This window comes from Polyodon spathula, chromosome 13, assembly GCF_017654505.1.
Source record: "Polyodon spathula isolate WHYD16114869_AA chromosome 13, ASM1765450v1, whole genome shotgun sequence".
NCBI classification, from domain to species: Eukaryota; Metazoa; Chordata; class Actinopteri; order Acipenseriformes; family Polyodontidae; genus Polyodon; species Polyodon spathula.
In genome coordinates, this window is record NC_054546.1 from 36,689,230 (window position 1) to 36,712,019 (window position 22,790).

General features: G+C 37.9%; 1 protein-coding gene across 1 annotated transcript in view; it reads right to left on the minus strand.

Annotated features, from left to right (window-relative positions):
- Nucleotides 1-22,790, minus strand: part of LOC121325319 (putative leucine-rich repeat-containing protein DDB_G0290503) — a 142,430-nt gene that overhangs the window by 114,694 nt on the left and 4,946 nt on the right. The window contains exons 3-6 of the mRNA XM_041267748.1: nt 16,378-16,506; nt 14,183-14,266; nt 8,829-8,888; nt 1,747-1,820 (exon numbers count right to left, since the gene is read on the minus strand). Of these exons, the coding sequence (XP_041123682.1) occupies nt 1,747-1,820; nt 8,829-8,888; nt 14,183-14,266; nt 16,378-16,506 (347 nt within the window). The remainder of the gene's footprint in view (nt 1-1,746; nt 1,821-8,828; nt 8,889-14,182; nt 14,267-16,377; nt 16,507-22,790) is intronic.

A 22,790-nucleotide genomic window follows, 5' to 3' on the forward strand; every position in this document is an offset into this window, starting at 1 on the left:
GGTGGAGGGAGATGTACAGAAATCTGGCACTCCCCCCACCCTTGGAGGAAAGACTCAACAGAAGGATCGATGCCAGGCAGCAGGAACAAGGGCGATCTCTGCCAAGGGGGTCTTAGAAAACGAGAAAAAAAAAAGGATTGCAGACAACCTTGCTGCTCCTCTAAATTATTTTCTGAGTTGGGAGGGGGCGATAAGAAGCACCTCCTCCCACCCTCTCCCACTTAACCGCAATTTCCTGTGCCAGCCAGCAAGAGGACGCCATGCCAACATACTGGCTGGCAGAAGCAGCACGCTAGAACATGGGGTTCCATTTTATTTGTTTTATTTTTTACAATATACATCTGGACTTATTTGAGATTTAGCTTTTCGTCGGATGTCACTGAAGAAGAGATATTCAATGCAAGCCTGTAATTGATGGAGAGGTGCCAGGAGCTATGTGTGTGGGCATTGGTCGAGATAAAATTTCTTTAAAAATCTAAACACCGTCAACTGGCATTCTGTCCTGCCGTATGCCCACCATCGCTCAGTTGACATTGATACCGAGATTGAACAAAAAAAAAAATACTGTCGTTTTTTGGGGGGTTTTTTTGGCTTAAAGTTCGTTTTGTTAATTAGCAAGACGGCACTAACAAAGGAAGAAAGAAAAAATACAAAAAACAACGACATCTAACAAAAGGGGGGCTTTGAACGGAGAGAGGGGAGGGGGTAAGAAGCGGGCGCTGCCAACCCCAGCAATCCCTCCCTTTCCATGGAGTCGGCAGCCTGCCTGACACTGCAGTGAATAATGTCTGCCATGGGCATTGCTGCCACAACCGTTGCCAATCTGCCAATCGCCAGTTCAAAACAAGGGGTCAAAAAAATGAAAAAGAAAGGACCTGGGGGACTGTGCCAACGATTCGGAGCAGCTGTTTACAAAAGAAACAAAAAAAGCCACAAACATGAAGAATACTAATAAACAGATAAAAAGAAAGACTAGAACTGCCATTCTTTTCCTCTTGTTAACTTCTTAATCACGACGTCATGACTAGGAAGTGGCTGTGTGTGTGTGTGTGTGTGTGTGTGTGTATATATATATATTATATATATATTATATATAATTTTTTTTTTTTTTTCAGTTTTGATATTCCATGAATTACATACCTTATCCAGGCATAATAAGCATACAAATATAACATAAAAGGACAAGAACCTAAAATAAAAAACACAAATAAAAAAAGAAAAACATGCAACTCTACTACTCCTGCAGCAAGCAGGCAGCAGGCAAGCAAGCAAGCAAGCAGGCAGGCAGGCAGGCAGGAGTGTGCGATTTATCTACAGTCACAGCTATCACCAGGGAGATGAATGGATCAGGCTGTAGTCTCAATACAGCATCCACCAGTATGGAAGACAAGGCACGAGGTGCCACACAGACAACAGACATGCACTCACTTCATGAAGGGGGCACAGAGCAGGGGAACAGAGGACTGCGGCGGCACAGACAAATAGCAAAGAATCTTGGAGCTGGTACCCGCTGCGCCAGCCGTCCTGGTGCAATGGGAGACAGGAGGGGGGGGAGTTGGGGGGGGGGGGGGGGGGGGGGGGGATTGGGCTGGGAGGTCAACCACACCCCCCTTTCTTTGCCCCCTGCCTGCCAGCAAAAAACAAACCAACTAAAGAAACCAAGCAACTACCAACCTCTTTCCTTTTTTTCTTTTTTTGGACATCGCCGGGCATAAACAAGTACCAGGAGTTGTGTTTTGTACTCACGGGGTGCAGTGGATTGTTGCCGTGGTTCCCGTAAGGTGTTCCGTTGGCATCGGGCACAGAGCCAAGGATGGGCGCTGCCATAAAAAAAAGACAAAAGGAATACAAATTGTTGTTTTTTTTAATCTTTAAAGGGAATAAAATAAATTGCCGCTGTGAATAACAAAATGTTGCCAGAACTTAATATTACAAACTTTTTCTCCCTACCTCCAAAAATTTTCATACATAAAGCCAAATCAGAAACTCAAAAATGGATCCAAAATTATTTTTCAATTTTTGAGTTGTTAGAGCAAGAAAGTGGATTATAAATGAACTGAAAAATCAACCAAAGGGATTACAGGAATTTGGATGACTTCTGAAACACTACCAATACAAAGATGATAGATACAACTCTGCCAACATTACCACGGATTACTAAAAGCTGGCATCTTTTTGGGGTATTTCCTCTAATAAGATCCGTTTTGTTTTTTTTAATACAAATACATTCTTACTTTCTACACCTTCAGTGTGGAATTCGGAATGGAAATTAAAATCGTTTGAGGCTAACGAGGATTGGATTATTGTTTTTTTTTTTTTTTTTTTTTAATTCCAGTGGGGATGTTAGTTGCGCCAAGTCATATACAGATGGATTACAAAACAAAAACTAAAAAAAAATGAATGCTTTTGGAAAAAAGAGGAGTACAACAGGGTAGGGAGAGATAAAGAAAAATAAAAAGGGGGAAATTATAGTCTCCCTTTCTATAAACAGAAGAATGGGAATGCCAAACCATGGGCAACCCAATTGCACACCCAATGTTCCTACGCTATAACGCAATACTCTTCTCCATCTCTTAAAAGCTGGATTCCTCTGCCATTTATCTCTTTCACGAGCCGAGTCCATGGATGATGCTATTTCTTTACTGGATCTCATTAAAAAAATTTAAAAAAACACAGAAGAAAAAATAAAAGAAGATTTGTTCTTTCTTATTGGAGATAATCTTTATTATTATTCCTATTATTATTATCGTCATCATTAGAATTATAACAGCGTACACCGACTGCAGAATAAAGACGAGACAACAGCAGAGACAATGGCGGGTTTCTGGCTAATGTCTTCAGTGTTTAATCATCATACACTAGAATGGTTTTATGTATATTTCATTTGCATATCATTAAATCGCTAAGGCACACTGGCAACTGAGAAAGAGAGAGAGAGAGAGAGTGTGTGGAGGAGCGGCGCTTCTCCTCACCCTCTGCTCACAACACCTCCCCTTTGTCGCCGGGTTTTCGGATGTTATTTGTCCCCCTGTTTTGTTAAAACTAAAGCTAAGCTTATAGTATCAGTTGCGTCTCACGGATATAAAAGGAGTTAAGACGGCCAATCAAAATTAAAATATTGATTTTTCCATTTTTTCGCGCCGCTTTGTCTCCGAAGATGTTAGATTTTATTTTATTGTTCATACGATGACATAAAATAAATATTAAATAGATATTTTATTTTATGTCCATCATATATATATATATATATATATATATGATATATATGGCCGTTCAAGGACCGTGGTGTCAAATAAAACAAAATAAAAATATATAAAAAAATTATTTTTTGTCCAAATTATTTTTTTTTGGTTGGGGGGGGGAATATGCCCGCTGGCAAGCACACACACAGATCTCCAAGTTACATTTTTCCCTCCTCCCACCCCCCTCATCACAAAACTTTTTCGTTTTTGTTTTTGTTTTTTTTGGGGTTTTTTTTTTTATTACCCCGGTTTAGTCACAATTTTTGTCACTGAGTCCTCCTTGTTCGGGTCTGCATTTCGGGTTCACTGAGTTCTCTTTCTGTCTCTCTCTCGTGCTCTCCTCTCTTTTCTCTCCTTTCTCCCCTCCTGCTGCTTATACGCCACTCTTAATCCCAAGTTCGACACACCCCCTATCAGTGTAAAAAGTGACTCAGAGAAAGACAGAGAGAGAGCAAGAGAGAGAGAGAGAGAAAGAAAGGAGACGAGAGAATAGTCAAGCTGTGTGGGAATCACCGTGGGCACCCTGTCAAGTCATTTTGCCTTCCCTGGGAAAAGCAAAACAAAACAGAGACAGACTGCTTGTAATTAATGCGCAAATTAGCATGTCCGCCTAGTTTCTGATTGCCAGTATTAAATCATTAGAGAGAAGATTAAGCCATTGCCACCCCTCCCTCCTGCCCCCCCCCCCCCACTCCTTTTCTGTGGGACACAAGGGGACATTGTGTGCTCCAGTTATGGACCCTTACACACATTCCCAAACTGTTCATTTCAGTACCTATTTAAAATCGCAAACAGCATCAACCTCAAAGACGGCTCTTTCATTCCCGATTCGCTGTATTTTTTATAAGCAAAATAAAATGTTACAGAAGTTGGCACTGGACAATACAGGTACAAATCTACTGAATGTATTTTATAGTTAGAAAAGGAAGGAGAAAGAAGAAGATGGGGACACAAATGTTTAGGGTGGGGGACGAGCGAGTGAGGGGAGAGAAATAGACAGTGCACCAAACTACCTGAACGATTGAAGTAGAAAAGAAAATCAGTTTGTTGCAAGGCTAAATTCCATTTACAGTAAACATGTTTAGCAATAAATAAATAAATAAATAAAATACATACATACATACATAAATAAACAATACGCCATGCCCCTGTCCTAGCCTCCTGGGATTAAGATACTAAATTAAAGTGAGGTGATGTCCAGTCCAGTCTTGTACTAAGCAATTAGCTTAATCTCCTAATATCTTTAATGAGAATCTAAAGGCAGTATGAGGACCGGGTATGTTAGTGGCGTTTTGGAGCTTGCAAACATGCAGATGTCGCTGTAGTTCTTCCAAAAGCTCAGTGAGATGCGAGTCAGAATAACGATGATGTCGTTTGGAATCGCACACCTCTGCCACTTGCTTTATGAATATGGGAGGAGGGAGAGAGGAGTTTGGTGATCCCCGTTTATAGGAATGTCTTCACATCTACATAAATTATTTTATTAAAATGCGGTAGCGTACTTGGCAGCTGGGGTTAGTTGTGGCATTCTGGATTTTGCCGCATGTGTCACAAGCAAGACACATTATGCAGAATATTTATATTAATATGCATAAGGAGCTATTCTTAGTCTTGCCATTTTCTTCACAGAGCTGGATAATACTGATGAGCCACTGCTGCTGCAGTCAAAGCCGAAGCCTATTGGAGACTGTATTATCATTATTATTACAGCTATTCTATCTTCCCTCTATTTATTTATTTATTTATAAATGTTTAGGCATTAGTGAGACAGAGAATAGTTTTCTCTATTTATCCACGGCGCACAGACAGCAAAAGCAGTGGCAATGAAAGCTTCCCCAAGTTACCCCAGGACGATCAATTGCCAAACCTCCCCTGAATTGGTGGGAGCCCTTGTTCTCTGATGGGTCAAGGAAACAGCTCACATACTTGGCCTTTTTTGAAAGTGCCTGTAAAATTGCCAGTGTTCTTCATTGTAAATCTATATTAACATATGTTTAAAACTTCAGGTTTAAACTTTTTAAAAATGTCAGTTTACACAATCATTTACTTTTCAATGAAAAGTTGTACAGATATAGTGTTAAACTGATATTTCTGCTACTTTTGTATTTCATTTCAAATTCTGCAGTCATTTTTCACATACAGTAATCAATAATAGTGGTTTGTATTGTGTCAAGATTCTATAAATGATTAAACTTATGGAAACACTTTTTTTTTTTTTAATGTCAATCCAAGACCCTCTTAAAACGGAACGCTTGTGGTTGATCTTTAAGTAAAATACTATGCTGCTTAGGATTTGTATTTATGTTTACCACCCTGACCGCCTTAATCTAAACCCAGACTACCAGAGGTGACTGGCTAGTTCACTAAACTACTGTGACAAGTTGTAGATTTTTCTACAGCAACGTCTGGTAAGTTTAGTCCCCATTTGAATTAACCAGGACAGCTGGGTTTATTTAGACCCGTGTTGTGATTTAGTCATGACACACCTACGCATAGGATCCTTAAACTAAATAAAACCACTACAGAATCTTTGCACTGGACAATAAATGTACAGACACTTAACATATGTGTTTACTATAACAGATCGTTTGTCTGCAAAGGGGCTTAGATTCCATTACAGAACAGATTTTCTTAACTTGCTTTCCTTTTATTTCATATGACCGAGGCAGTACGAGCCCTGGCAGTACAGAGCCTTGTCCCGCCAGTGCCAGTCTCGGACTCGTTCCAACATAGTGCTGTAGAGCGATTGCTGTTGGAGTAATAGCAGGATGGGGTGAAGCAAATCACTGTGTATCAATGTTTTTGTCTTGGAACACACATAACCAAAAGCATCACATAGATACTCATAGTCCACCAAATAAATATGAATTTACATATGGAGACACACTCTTCTTATATGATCTAATTTTTGCCTTGTAATAAAATACTCAGATCATGCATAGCAGTCCATCAGGACCACTGCATGTGGCGTAGACATTGTATTGAGACTTGTATAGTGTTGGGATTTTATAAATTTTTATACACAAGTACAGGTACTGTTCTTATTTACAAGGTTAATTTGCAGAGGGTGCAGGTGACTACAGAGCAGCCAGTCTTCTCTTAGGATCTGACTGAAGCACACTGAATTGTGAGGCACACTGAACAGAGAAGAAGAAAGTCTGTACAGTAAAAAGCAACAGGCCGACAGTGGACAGAAACTCTATGGAATAGATTTAGGGGTAGTCTAACTTGCAGTATATGTGGGGATAGTTCCACAGGCAAGTTACTGTTAGTAAGATCATTCTATTTTGTTCTTCTACTTGTTACAATCCAGGGACTTCAAAATCAGATGGTGTCCCCTACAATCTATGTCAACTGGAATGTTTATGATGAAACATATGAAAGCATTTCTTTAATTGGTGGAATTTCATTCTTGGCATAAATATGTATCCCCCTAATACTAAGTTACCTGAGATGATGTCCTTCATCAAAAGAGAACAGTATTACAGTAAAGACCACTTCATAACTATATACAAAACTATAGTACAAAAAAATAATCGAGATCTTCAGCAGTTCAAGACCAATGCACTCAGAAAAGTAATAAAGTAAAAGCTGAGGTTTATTAAACTAAATACATCAAGCTGTAAACCTAAACTAAACACATCAAGCTGTGATTTTGCTAACCTAACCATACTAAGAAAAGCCATAATTTAAATGTTACATATCACTTACAAATGTGTACCCATCCACAGACAGTACAAAATGCCTGTGCACATTATGGTACATTCATATGCAATGTATGTTTGTTTCGCTGTAAGTGTGACTATAGCTTTAAATGTTACTGAGAAGGCTGCTCCAGGTGAATTGGTTCCTGGTAATACCATCTGATTAGTATTAATACACTTTCGCCCAGCAATCACAGAGACCTGTGGTGTCACTGTTTTTTTTGTTTGTTTTTTCAAACCGGTATGAAGGTCAACCGTCAATCATCCACATATTATCATAGTTAGGCTTTAAACTGAGGGCCAGGTTTTTTGATTATTATGATGATGATGATGATGATGATGATGATGATGATGATACATGCTGAACTTGTTAAAAGATCTGAAAATCTAATAACAAATCAATAGATTATTCAACACATTTCATTTAGCACTATTATGGATCTCACAAATCACTGCAGATTGACTTTATACTTCCTGGTTTGAACAGACCCTTGTTTTGACCTGTGACCTAAGGCTGCCACAAGGTGAGACAGTACATTATTACTTATTGTGTTCATATTTGGTACACTGTATTCAATCCTTTTTTTTCAAGCTGTTGCCCATCAAAATGACCTTTTCACTATCACATTGTTTTAACCACTGGTCATATCAAGTGATACAGACTGTTTCAGATTATTCCTTCTACACATCGTTTTTTTGCAGTCTAGCTATATTACTGGTGTCCTGTAAAAACTAACAGGTTCACCGACACATTGTGTAGATACAGAAAACACGCTTTGTATGCAAATAAGATACACACAAAATAACATTATACTATAATGCTGCCAAAGCTAAAAGATGTATTTTTTTGCAATTAGTCCAGTGTGAGATGTAGCAGCACAATGTGGGGAAAATGCTGGCTTTTATACAGTTCTTAGTTTATTTTGTACCTTAAAGTTGTTGTGATCTGTGTGGTTTGCCGTGTTGTTGGTTTCTGTGTCTGCTCTGAATAAGACTATTTGGGTTTGCAAAGCAGCCACGCTCACTTTGTCTGAAAGTGCCTTATGGGTGCTATTATGCTAAGGGGACTGTCTGAAACACTTAGTGGTACAGCAGAACCACATTCAATCCAACACACCTGATTATCACAACACAATGTGTATTGTAGAATAATTACTTGCCTGGAAGATAAAAGGAGCTGCAAGATTCAATCAATGACTCATCGGGGGTGCTATTTTCATAGAACAGAAATGAATCCCTTCCCATGCTGCGAGAGAAGCATGTCCTGATCAGACAGCACACAGACAAGCCTGTCTCTCTTTAGTAAGTCTGCCTTGCAACAAAATTCAGATTTCACAGACTATACCCAGCTGATCCAATATGTGTGACATTTACAGTAGGGGTGTGAATTTAGAATAAAAAATATTCAAGTATTACACATTTAGTCTCATGACATGCAGAACAGAACCTGTGATTTATCAATTTTTCCTTCATTATTACACTAGACTGCAACACACAGAACTACTCAGAACATGTAGTAATTAACAACGCCTTAACTGTTCCTGTTTGTATCCAATTGCTTTACAAAATAATAAATTGCTGTAATGTAGAACAGATTCCCCACCCATACCCACCCCTTGTGTGTGGGTATTCAAAATAATAGACTATCATTCCTCCAAAATAGTCCAAAAAATTTTAATAAGCAAGATGTTCCAAAATATAGTTGCACCATTATCCATTTACTACCAATAAAGAATAACTGGGTGGAACTGGGTGGGGTAATCATTTTTCATTTTACATCCATTTCTTTATATGACACTGGATGTTCCACCAGCCTTAACAGGCATTATTGTAGAACCCCACCATTGCTCTGATGAAACAGCATTAACACAACAACACTTACAGCACTGGTTTTCACACTAAGCAGTTCCTCTTTAGTCAAGTCCAGTCTTGTCCGAAGATCCTACAGAAAACAAAAATAACAATGCTGCTGTAAATTATAGTGTATCTCGTTTACATTCTTTATTTATTATTTTATTTCACAAATGATTCAGGGCTTATGAGTATTCTGAGCATCACTGCCCCAACCCCAAGGGATCATGTTCATAGTAAAAAGAGGATTTTTTAAATGGATTTAGCATTAATAGAAAATATTTTACACCAAATGTAATTCTCCAGTGTCAGCTCTTCTGTGAAATCTATGAAGTTATCAGAAAGCAGACCTTGAAGACAGTCCAGTTAGTTTACATTCCTTAAAGGTCATTTAACTGTAGGAACACTACAAACTTCCTCTTCCTTGAAAACCATTATATACATTTACAGACAATTGTTAGCATGAGAACTCTAGATAACGTAAGTGTATATATATATATATATATATATATATATATATATATATATATATATATAAAAATTATAATAAAACCAAACATGGGGCTCAGATTCACGACCGGGCTGAACCTTAAACTCTGCCACTGAAATAAGAGACAGGAAAGAGGAAGAGGAAGAGCAAAAGAGAGATTACGGGGAAGATGAAGAAGAGAGAACATTTAAAAAAGAAAGAAAAGGGAATTTAAACAAGGTGAACATTTAAAAAGACAACCCTTCTTCCTCCTCCTCTTCTCCCCCTGCCCCATCAAAATGGTATCTCTAACTCATTTTTAACCTGATGCCATTATAAACAGTGATCATAAATCAATCAGCAGAAAAGGCCACCCACTGCACCCCGAGCGGTAAAGATTCACTTTCGGGCAAAACCAGGTTGATTTGTTAATAGTACATAATAGCAGCCATTTCACAGTGCACATTAAATCATACATTTCAACCCCTGTGCGCACAAAGAAAGGCTTGAATACCAAATTCTTCTTTTTTCAACTGAAGCTCAGGACCAAATTGGATTTTCTTTGCACCGTTTTCTAATTCGTAACATCCATCATTTATTATTAAAAGAAAACAAAAGTATGCCTATGGCAGCTGCCGAATCCTCTCCATTCATTTTCATATTAAAAACCATAAAAAATATCTTGATGCTAAACTTTTAAACCGTGAATGTTTTGGAAGGGGGGGGTGGGATAAAGAAATGTGTGATGTATGATAGGACTCCAGATGCTGTAGGAAATTGCCTATTTATGAATTCTTTACATTGAACATAGACTACTGCAAAAAGCCTAGCAAAATCCTTCACGTTAATACGCCTGGATTTATTTTCTCTGGTAATCCTGCTAGGAGTTATCAGGACGGAGCAGCTAAGCATTGCAATTAGGCTGCTTTTTTAATGTAAATCAATCTGACAGCACAACAATCACTTTGTTACGCCAGCTCACAATCTCCCTCGTTCTGGCATTAGCAGTGGTCACATCATGTCCACTACTTATCATATCTATTGAAAATGGCATCATACTGTATTCACATCTATTCTTGTGCCGATTAGCACAGTATTACACATTTGAAGTTCAACGTAGCAGATTTACTATGCTTTTGCTCAAGTGCAAACCTTTGCAACACTTGATTCTGAAAGGAATAAAAACAAAAGAGTTGCAAGACTTCAAATAATGAACCCAAAATGTTGATTAAAACAGGCTGCCAAGTAAGCAGGGTCTTTTTCCACAGTATAACCTAACTAGGGTGCTCATTTAGGGTGCCCTTTTGCATTGATTGCATCCGCCTGTCTGTCCTAACCAAATTTCTATACTGCATTTGGGGTATAATCAGAGAAGATGTTGATTCTATATAAATGACTATATAATGTATGTATTTTTTTTTGTTTTTTCCTGGATAGAACACCCACTATAAATCACTGGGGAATTAACAATAAAATAAAGGTTAAACTGAACACAGAAAACAACACCATGATTTTCCATTTGTAAATACAATTGTCCAATGCAACACAATTTTATCTGTGTGTATGGGCGTAAATGGCTTTACTGCTGTACTGCTGCTGTGGGGGAAAAAATACAAATTTACAGGAGACAGTAAATATTCAAAAATATCACTACAGGTTACATGAGGAGCTGAAGCATATAAGAGTTAAGGATATAAATATAGTAACATTAATTGCACACAGACAAACTGTACATTTTGTTAACACTTACTAAATGCATTTGGCACACAATTCTGCGTTTGTGAAGATGGAACTCCATAACATCATGTATTTATTTCACGTTCAAATAATATTGGTTGCATTTATTAAATAATGTAACTAAGTACAGTGAAGTTCGGATACCATTATTCTGAAGTATATTCAGATTTACTGAGTTAAGTCCCAATTGCTGTTGTGCCCTCATACAACACGATGTTCATTTGCTTTAGCTCATGAAAACAAAGCTATAGTATAGAAAGTTATAAACTACGTTTGGTATTATATAAACAGCTTACAATTACCCCATACTAAACATATACCAACAAAACAGCAAGCCCTTTACAGCAAGTGACTATGTGAATTACAAAGTGTCTCTACCTTTAAAAAGAAAACTAAATCTGGTGGCATTTTATTCCTTAAAAGGGAATCAGAGAGCTGAGCTAAGGAGCTGCGTAGAAAGTCATGAATAAACATCATATTGCTGCTCTGCTCACACAACACACAACACACATCAAGACACTATCAAATGGAGGAGAACTATGTGGAGGCAGGAGAATTATCCAGCCACGTAATGCAAAAGCACGGTTTTATTTATTTATTTTTGGGGGAGGGTGTATTGAACCCTGAAAAGGTATTCCTCTATAGACCAGGACCCTTTGACCTTAATAGGTTTTAGCTAAATTCAGTGTCGATGCAGAGAGCTAAATGAATGCCCATCGCCTTGCAAAGGGTGCTAATCAAAACATTAAAATACATTTTAAACCCCACTTTACAGTTCCTCCTTTTAGTGTGCTATGAATCTTCCAGTTAACTTTTTTAGGTTAATTAAAGATATGCAAATATTTCAAAAACGGCTCTAAAGATACCCTGCTGCATCCTGGTACCTGTGCAGCAGGTCACATGGTCTAACTGCAGCTAGACCATGAGAGTGCCTAAATTACAACACATGAAGTGATTTAAGTACCAGAAAGCAGACTACTTTTCATGTGCAGCATTATTCTTTCAGATATCTGCATATTCCATAAGTAAAGAACCAAAAGATCTTGCACAGAATTAAAAGTGATAACATTGCTCGTGCTGAGAAAGATCGTGGATTTTAAAATGTTGGTTGTTCTCTTTCAAATCCAAGGACTCCATCTGCTTTACAGTATAGAGCGGTCTGGTATAGTATAGTATGTATATAGTCCCTTTTTGATGTTTATTTTTAAGGCGTGCACAAAATACCATTAGTCATCATATTAAAACAGCATTTGAAGCAATTTCCACTTTCAACCTTTCTACAATTAGTCCTAGTTAGTGTTAGAAAATACAGACAAGTCTAGACATGAATTAGCAAGACTTTAAATACTTCAGTGAATTTCTGATCAGACTGGAGTCTCACTAACAAACCAACCAGGGTGGGAAGTCAAAATGGAATGGAATGTGGAAATGAGGTAGAGAGTGCATCTCTTTTCACAATGTTAATCAAAGAAGAATGTTAATAGATGTGTGTGTGTGTGTGTGTGTGTGTGTGTGTGTGTGTGTGTGTGTGTGTGTGATAACATATACCTACTGGGGCATGAGGCAAGTTGTGTTGTGGTGCAGCAGTGGTTCTTTGATCATTTTTAATGACCATGCTTTAATGTGATTCTGCAACTCCCACACACTCCCTGCAGGTGTCATTTCATTCCTTCACTTATAGGATTAGTATGCGGCAAAAAAACCTTGGCTATTTCACTGCACTCTGCACATACATTATCTCTCTTTGCCGGCATCATTACCTGTTCAAAGGAGGATATCAGTTTACTATTTGGGAGAAAATGAAGAGGTGGTGTGCATTTTTTCAGCTCCACGTCTGTGTCAAATATTTAGAAAGCTTGAAGCTTTTACAGATTGTTTAATAAAATAAGGACTACATTTTCTTTAGGCTGGTCAACATAGATTAGAGGGTAAAATGTATTCATTTGTAGTTAGTGCTGGAAGACTGGAATGCTGTGGTCTACTGCAATAGATTAGAATGGGGAAAATGCACTTGAGGAACAGAGGAAAATTGGTGTAGGCAGTAAGGCCTAGTTGTTAGAGCTAAGGGACTGGGAGGAAGGATATGTGGCCCAGTGTTTACAGCAAAAGGACTGGGTAGCAGTGTGTCCAAATACTTGTGCCCCCACCACTGTCCTGAAACAGGAGTCAGTACAATTGTATTTAAACCAATAAAATAACACACAGACCCAATGTCTCCGGAGACACCCCTTGAGTATTTTCATTATTTTGAATGAGATTAGGGAGACAGGCTGGAATCATGTGAAAATACAGACAGTATGTTAATCTTATTCAAAGTTATTTCTGCAGAGAGAACCGGGTCTTGCTGACTAAGGGAGAAAATAAGAACCATCAATGAAAAAAGTATAGGGCTCAATTTCCAAAACTGTTCCTTACCAAAAATGACTCAAATAAATTCTAGCACTAATAGGATATAAATAAATTCAATAATTGACAACTTTGGCAGAATATGCTATACCATAACTCCAGTATTGCCTCTTTTACATTAGGTGCGGTTTGTAATGGACTTTCTCCTCGGTCTGTTTGTGCACACTTTCCATAAAAATACAGTCACTGGTCAAGACTACTTCCCTTGGATGGTCTGGACCCAAACAATAAAAATGAGAAAAAGAACACAAAGCACACTGGAGGAACAGTACCCAAAACAAAATGCTTTGAATGTAAACCAGGCATATAATAAAGAGGCTAACAACATGGTAAAAGCAGTCTTATTCTGTCTCCTTCACCTTGAACTCAAACACCCAAAATTAGGTGCATTTTCAGAAGAATAAAAGTCCCTTTATGCTATCCAGCCAGGGTGCTGGCACTGTATGCAGCACAGCAGCACTAAATGCCGCTCACTATCTGCTGTTGGAAAGGGATGACACAACTCTTTATGAAGCATGCAGTACTGACTGCTAGGCCGGTACTGTAAGCTTCTACCTCATTGGTGGGGAACATTCTGTGGCTTTGATCTTGTCTACCAGCTACATATTAGCTGACTCAAAGCAGGTACCCCAAGTCCTGATGAATCGTGTCTAAGTCAAGGTTTAAGTTCAAGACCTAAAAAAACTTGGAAACCTGGAATCATAAGTAATCATCCCTTATAACACAAGACTCCTCCCACATCCCCTAACCCCATTTTCCAGGTCAGAACTTACATAGATGTCCTGTTCCAGACTCTCCTGTGTGCTCCGTAAGGTTCGGTTCTCCTGGTCATTCTCCTTCAGTCTGCAGGCATACTCCTGTTAACAAAGCAAGTGGAAAAGAAGATTATTATACACGGCTGTATAGGATAAAAAACAAAAAACAAAATTAATTAAACTGAAAAACATTGAGGACAGTGTTATGTTAACGTGAGGTAAAAAAAAAAGAAAAAAGCTAGATGATTAAGATTTTTTATCACAAGACATTTTCTTCAGGCTGGGTCAACAGGAAGTTACTGTGGCCTGGTTAGAGCCCCGAAGTAAAATGTCTGGACTAGTTGGAGCTACATCTTTGGAATGTAGTGCGGTCTTAAAGGTTAGTGTTCAGGGACTAGGAAAAGCTGTGTGGTCTTTAAGTAAGAGAAGAGGGACTGGAAAGTGATGTTGTCTAACGGGTAAAACTACAGAACTGGAAGGCAGAATGGTTATAAAGTGATTCAGAAATGTTTAGTTTTTATAACACCAATCACATTATTTTTTTTTTTTTTTTTGGGGGGGGGGGGGGGGGCTTCATGAAAAAGAGTGCATCTCACATTTACACAAGGTAACTGTGTCAGGTAAGACCTATAAGGTTTTAGATACATGAAAGATTTGTTTCTTCCTCATTTATGAATTTCCTAGACTGGAAAACAGAGCTTTATCTTTTGTGGGGATCTAAACTGCTTATGTTTTTTTTTTTGTTTTATATACAGTGGATTTTTTTAAAGATCAGTGAACACTAGACATTTATCAATCCCAGTACATTTTCTGTTTTTTTTTTTATTTTTGTATTATTCTAACTGCTACTATCTTTTAATGACCAGCTGCATCGCAGTTCCATTCAGACAGAAAAGGAGTTACTGAAGAATAAAAGGTAAAATTGATTAACACCGTTTTCAGAAATTCAAAAAATTACAGCTTAATGCTCAGAGATGTTATCTTGAACATACCGGTTGATGGATTAAATATTCTATATTCAATTAAAGGGTAGATAGCTTCAAATTACATTTTAATGAGTTCTATTGGAGCAATATTGAGATGTAATAATTTTTCTCTATAAAAAGTCTCTACCTAGCCTCGAGCTTTATTAGAAAACACATGTGGTTTAGGCATTGTCTGTGCTGTGTTTCAAATTCTAAGCATGGAAGACTTTGTTGGCCCTACTTGCTTATAAGCCACACCACAGAGCACGTGGGACCAATCAAGTCACAGTAGAAAATGCTGTGTGTGTGTGTGTGTATGTATGTATGATATATATATATATATATATATATATATATATATATATATATATATATATATATATATATACACACACACACACACACACACACACACATTATTACAGTACACAATATTGCAAGAATGGAACACACAATGTGTTTATGATGTTTTCAAATACTGTATTTTGACACTTTTTTTTTGTTTGCCTAACTGTCCAATTTTCTCTAAAGCGGCACAACTAAATTGCCTGTTCAGTAGAAGTAAAGGTTTGTGGAGATTACATGTTTATGCTATAAAACAGAAAAAAAATAGTTATTTGTCAACGCTAATACCTCAGACAGGTTCATATCATTATCACATCAGGTTCCACATGTTTTTGGGTGACATATAAAAGGCAAAACCTCAAAACCAATCTTGGAAAAAGATGCCGTAAGTCTTAACAGGCTTTTCCAAACAGGGAGCTTTTCTCTGGCAGAAAAAAAGCACTCTAAAATTGCTTTGGCGGCTCAGTACTGTAATTGGGAGCTGTAAGGCAGATGGCTGGGTTTCTCTCGACAGCTTTGTTGTGGTGACTATTTCACCAACCATACTTCACACCACAGGTTTTATAACACAACTGTTTGTTTACACTAACACCCTTTCAGGATTAAGGGACTCCACACAATCTGTAAATGCCTTTTCACAAACTTTTTTACTGCCTGTTAGTCGCGCATTAAAAATAGGCAGCTTCCCACCGTCTTATGTGGCTCAGACGGTAGGAGTCCCCCCCCCCATGCCCACCCCTCTCCGGGATGCAAGTTCCATCCCAGCCTAGCCCAGCTGTTTTGTAAATACTGTATGCATTTGTGTCTGAACAAGCTTGATGCATCCTGTAGTTACTGCACTTAAGAGAAGTGCTTTGGTCTTTCATTTTTTAAGAGATCAATTGACTGACTGGTTGGTGCTACCTCCAGCTCTCTCTCCAGGCTGTTAACTCTCTGCTCAGATCCCGTCTCCAGCTCTTCCAGGGTTTGGATCAGAACCTGGTTCTGTTCACTCAGGTCTCGTACAAACGACTGCAGCACCCCAATCTTTAGCTAAGGGGAAAGACAGTAAGAGGGCCAGTTAATACACTACAGTACAAATCAATTTCCAAGTCTTTTTTTTTTTTTTTTTTTATAAGATGTTTGTAGAGTTGGGATTGTGGTGATTATTATTAATCTATCAGTAGCAGAACTCAATATAATATAACAGAGAGAGAACTAATATATGTGAACCAAATTCAATTAACTTTTTAGCTAGAGATAAAGCATTAGGGGAAATAAAAAAATGCATACAATAAATGAAGCAACATTTATCTGGATTAAATTAAGACACCATTGAGAATGTGTTTATCGAAGCAAAATAAATATTGCTCTGCATTTAGATTCGTGGCAGGGAATCTGTCCCCAAAAAGATGCTTCCCCCATCTAAAATGCGAATTGGGCTCTTGTGATCCTTACGCTGCATTTACACTGCCACCTCGGACCCAAGCCGATTCAGGTCGCAGAGATTCTTATCATTTTTCACACTGCGTTTACACTGCGGTCGTACCCTGAGCCGGTTTAGGTCCGAATGTGCGCACATACCATCTAAATTAAAATACATACTCAGTGACGTCATAACGACCACCGAAGGGACAACGAGTTTTCCCCTCCCGAAACCACAAAGGCGGAACAGGCAGAGTGCCTTTACAAACAAACAACAGTGTCGTGTTCATATTGCAGGGACTCATCTTAAATATACACACACACACACACACACACACACACACTTATCTTGCAGTCTACGAGAAAAACGGTTATTCATTTAGACAGTGTTTGACACAACATAGCGGTTCCTGACTCATTTGTTATGGATTTCACCTTGAATAAGATAAGTACATTTCCTGTTTATTACTGTAATAATAAAGACCCTTTTGTTTTCAAAAGAACTCTATTCTGTTTCTTCACCTATATAATTGTATGATGCATAAGTCCTTTATTTTATGTTAAAAATAGGCTAAGCAGCCACAGGAATACCGGAGGAAAAAAAACATTTACTGTATACAATTGCAGTTAACACATTTTATTTTTTCAAATTAGCCTTGTTACAAATACTTCTACTGCAAATAAATAAATCAATAAATAAATAATGATCTTTCGCCAGACCTGCCGTTATTTCACAGTAAAAGTATTTATTTTGTGTTTCCACTTAGCGTGCACTCTAAGATGTTGGGCATATTGGTCTTGAAATGTTTTTCCATTGGAAATTATTAGGTACGGGTTAGCTGAAAACCTTAGCAGAAAGTCTGAACGGGTCTGAACTTGGGGTATTTCAAAAGGCAGCACTAGCTCTCTCTTCCCTTCAAGGCAGACATTTTTGGGCATCCCTATTTCAGATACTACCTTTTCAATTCTAAAAGTTTCCAGCCTTTGCCAGTTCTCTCTTTTGAGTAAAGTAAAGCCCAGAAATCAAGCCGCTTTTATCTGTGGATCTTCATTATCTCCATAGAGAGACGGTGAGAGGTTTGAAAATGCATCAGCCTGTCTGATTTCTGCAGCCTCTCATTTCTCTGCTCTCTCTTTGTGACAGCCACTCGAATGCTGGGAGAAACTCAGGACAGAGCTGTCAGAAAATATTCAGCCATATCCGGCACTGCACTGGCACAGCAAATTGTTCCTCAATTTACATCACTGCTATAATAACAATAAAAACTGTATTAGTCTTGCGTAGCAGCTGATTTGCTATGACACCTTTGGTGATGGCATGCTTACAAGCAATCCCTTTGTAATGCAGATAGCTGTGAGTTGATTAATAAAAGTGGAGAAAATAATTCAGTGCATCTTTCTTGGATTGGAGACGGGCAATAATAAACTATGCCTTTCTAGATAAATAAACAATACAAGGGATGAACATGGCTTATATCATGGTTGAATATTACTTCAAAATTAAAACAGTTCAACACAGAACTGTATTACTGTAGGCAGGTAAATCAAGAAAGAGCAAACCACTGTGCCCACTAAGTTTACACAACAAAGGAGAAAAATGATCTGATGTACAGCAGATTTATTTTTGTCAGACATGAATATGTACAACCTGGTGGCATGAGGCTTTAATTGTTCAGTACACTACTTTAAAAAGGTGTTCTTTTTTTAATACTTTTTTATAATACACTTTTAGAAAATAAAATTTAAAAATACTTTAAAAATACACACAATACATTCCGAATATTAAAATGCTTGACCAACAATTTGCATTGTATGGGACAGCAAAAAGAAAAAAACTAGAAGAACTGGAGAATTTAAATTTGAAAATAAACCAGCCCATGAGTTAGTTCCTTTTAAATGGAGCTAAACAACACTTAAAACAATACAGCTTTTTTAAGAATGTTAATGGTCGTTGGGTTCTTCAAAGCTGTTATTTCAGCATATGAAAATATTGCAGATACAACGCTATAAATGTATGCATGCTGGTACCGTCGCACTCGCCACTTTTAAGTTGGTTTTGAGGCTGCTTAGCTCTTAGGACAGATTTTATTCATCTCAATAGCCATCTCAAAAGTGTCCTGCTCCAGAGGATGTTATCAATGAAAAGAATGTAGAGGTACGTTATTTAAACAGGTGTAGCAACACGCGGGGGCGTGTAATGCTATTTTTTTCAGAACTTCGCTACTTACTCTGAGCCGGGCTCATGAGACCAGAGTGATCCCAGCCGGTGCTTTTGGTGACCGCTAATAGGCAATTTTGGTTTAATTCTTGAGGTTTTTTTGCAGCGTTTGAACATAATGTTGTAGAGCTACGATAACTTCAGTTGTATTTCTGTGATGCTGTGTTTTGTAATTCAGTTATTTGCAACAGTGTTAAAAACTGTTTTCTAAGGGGGAAAAACAAATTACATTTTAACTAACTGCAAGAAATTAATAATCATATGATGGGTATGTTGTTTACTTCAGGTTTAAGGTGAATATTACAAATGCTAGCAACTAGTATAGTTTTATATATGCATGTAAAATAAATGGGAGTACACAAGTGGAGAAATAAACTTTTATTCCTGGATCAATTCCCTCAAGTTGTAGCTAAATAAGGGCACATGTTAACTATAAAATGAAAACAGTTTGTAATCATTTCTAAATCGCAATGCAAGACAGGACGTCTGAGGTCACACACTTTAGTTCAGGGGCTATGCGCGCGCATACAGGCTCAGAGCCACCTTAGAGCGCTGCTCAAATGTACATGGGGGCTCAAATGATTAGACTCTTTTAATGTAATCGACCCTGAGCCAGCTCAGGTCTGAGTGTTAAGTGTAAATGCACTAATGGTTTGCTCATTGGATTAAGTTTGAACTACAATACTTTTCATCCATAGTGTGGTCTTTGAAATATCTACATATTCCAAACTGAAGTACAAAATACTAGCAAAGAACCACAATATTTTCTACAGAAAAAAAGGGGTGCTAGTGATAATATACAATAGTGCTAGTAAGATGTACAGTACAGAACCTTGGTTGGCACTTCTTTAACTAAGAGCTGCACCAGGTAAGTGACTATCTTGTATCCTGTTAAATGAGCACTTTAAAATTACATTTTTATCCCCCATTAAGTATCGAATGAGAATGGAAAGGAAAAAAAGTAGTAATATTCAAGCAATAAAGCTTGATTTACACCTCTTTTCCTTTTTTTCCTTTCATTTTTTATTTGAACACTTAGCTAGGATCGTATAACTGTATATTAGACACAAATGAAATCAGGTCTTCTGCACATTAAGGCTGTGTCTTTGCAAACTCCCCATCCCTCCTCTGGAAGCCAAGGGCAGAGTTCCATTCATTTTCAGGCCCATTTCCTCCTATGATTAGGCGATCAATCAATCCCAGCCCTCAATCTCATCAAACAGTCCGGATTATCTCCCCATCTCTCTCGCTCCCTCACATACACACCAGCACATTAACATCAGATCAAGTATCACTGTGCACTGTCTGCAACACTGCCGCCACAGACCTACCTTTCTTTTTTTTCTTTTATGAAATTTGGTAAATTGAGTTATTCTATTTTGTTTTTTATATATATATACAGATGCATTTGATAACATTATTTGGATTGAAGCTGTCATCTCTCTTTGTACACAGGGATAACGCAAGCAGTGGCAATGGGAGTATGACCCCAAGCCTGGAGGGAACATTCTTTCTCTTAGGGTTAAGGGAGCATGTCTGCCAGCAGAAAATGGTTCTGCAAGTCAAGCTCTTATACAGCTCAGGAAGCCCAAAAGAAATTAAAACAGTTAATTGCTTCCTTTCCCTTCCTTCCAGTGTCTTTGTTGTTATAATTACATTGCACATGATGCTTCTAAATAATAATAATAATAATAATAATAATAATAATAATAATAGAGGTTCAATCAGCAACCAGTTGTCTAGTATATTATTATACAGGTAACAATATTCAATGCATTGAGAGCACTTTATTATTTGTAAACAGTTGACTACTCAAGAAAGCCTTCACATAACTCAAAGCATGCAGGTGCTAGTAATATATCAGTCTATACAGTAACTATTCAACACTCAACAGAGCTACACTTCAATTCAATGGCAAAGCAGCTGGGGCAGTGGCACTGGAAACTTCTCTATACAAACATATCACAAGCTATCAGAATCATGCCAGAATAGATCACCCACGCACACATACAAAATGTACAGTAAGTGCGGCTTTCGTTATAGCCACCTGCATACATTACAGGTTCAATCTCAATAAGTGCTAAAGAAAGTCCTTACATGTCCTTCGCTAGATGTAGTGCGACATACGTGGGGATAATACAATCTGGCCACGTAAATTAGTAAAGAATTAATCACCCTTATGGTTGCTGGAGAGCCTAACAGAAATTAGTTCTTGGGCGTTTTGAACCCAAATCTGAACTCCCAGCATCGCTGTGAGTTTTTTGTACTTTTCAACACGTACAACTCAATGGAGATTCTCCATTACCATAAGTACTGTAGCGTTTCCAGCCCGGGGACCCAGGACCCTGAATACCCAGGTTATTTTTTAGCCCTGCTAACCCGGGTTTGGCATAGGTATGAAACCGGGGCTGGCAGGGTTAACAGAAGATTTAAAAAAAAAACCTCATACTCACGTGCACAGCGACCTCTTGTGTACTTCCATGTATTTATTAATTTCAGCAGGAAGACTTAAGCAGGAATGTTCACTTATTTTACTGGTCAGTGAAGCCTAAAATAATAACGAGCGCTCCAACTCTGAACGTGCCTTCAGTGCAGCTGGGCCATTCTGCGCACGTTTACAATCTTGCTTGGACGATCGGTCCCTGGACAGTTTGTGTTTCCTGAGGGCATACTTGCAAAAGAATTGAAGAACTGACAAATAACTGGTTACTGGACTAGTAGTTGCAGATGTTTTTGTTTTTTTTCCTCTTTAAGAAAGGCTACTTTGTTCATTTAACGTGTTTCCAAAAGCATAGCATAAGTGTTACCTTTACTAGCTATGGTAGTAACTATTAATTAACTATTACTTAACTATTAAGTAACTAAAAATTAACGCTTATCGAGGGCTGTGAAACCATTTAATTAGTAGTGAAAGAGTTAACATAAACACCAACAACACTGTCCTCAAGAGTTAAGTGTTAAAAAGCATCAGTATGTAGATCCGCTGACATTTGTACGAAAATATTAAAACAATGAACAGCAGGAACTTTCCAAACACCAGCATCTCTTAATTCACACCCACATAAATCACATTTCCAAGTTCCTGGTCTGTTGTCTGTTTTTCACAGCGAGTCTATAGTATGAACACTAAGTGCTTGATTGGCCCCCTCTATATAAAGGCCACTCAGCGATATAAAGAGATTTTCGTCTATAAAAGCCCAGTCATTGTGGCTCTGTAACGGGTGGGACCGGCTTTACAATGTGGAGCGGGCACCTTTTCCTCTTGCCTTGTTTACGCTTCCTAATTGACAAGTAAACTGCCTCTTATAAAAACACATGAACTCCATTAAAAGTGCTCTGCTTAGCCCTGCTCACCCTCTTTAAAATTTCACACAAAGCATACTACAGGCGCAAGCAGAAGAAACAGGCACACAAAGGGACCTACAGAAGAGACTGAATGTCAATCAATATTAAAACCACAAACTTAAATCAAGTCGGAAAAACATTTCTGGAAATATTTCAGTGTTAGAAAATGTCATGGAATGATTACTTAAAACTTCAATTTACAGGTGATAAAAATATGTACGAGGGTATTTAAAAAAAAAAAAAAAAAAAACAGCAGCTAGTTTTATAATTTATGATTAATGTTATAGTTTTTGTTTTTTCCAATAAATAAGTTGTCTGTAGTCTATACGCTCATTCCAGCTCAAGAGGA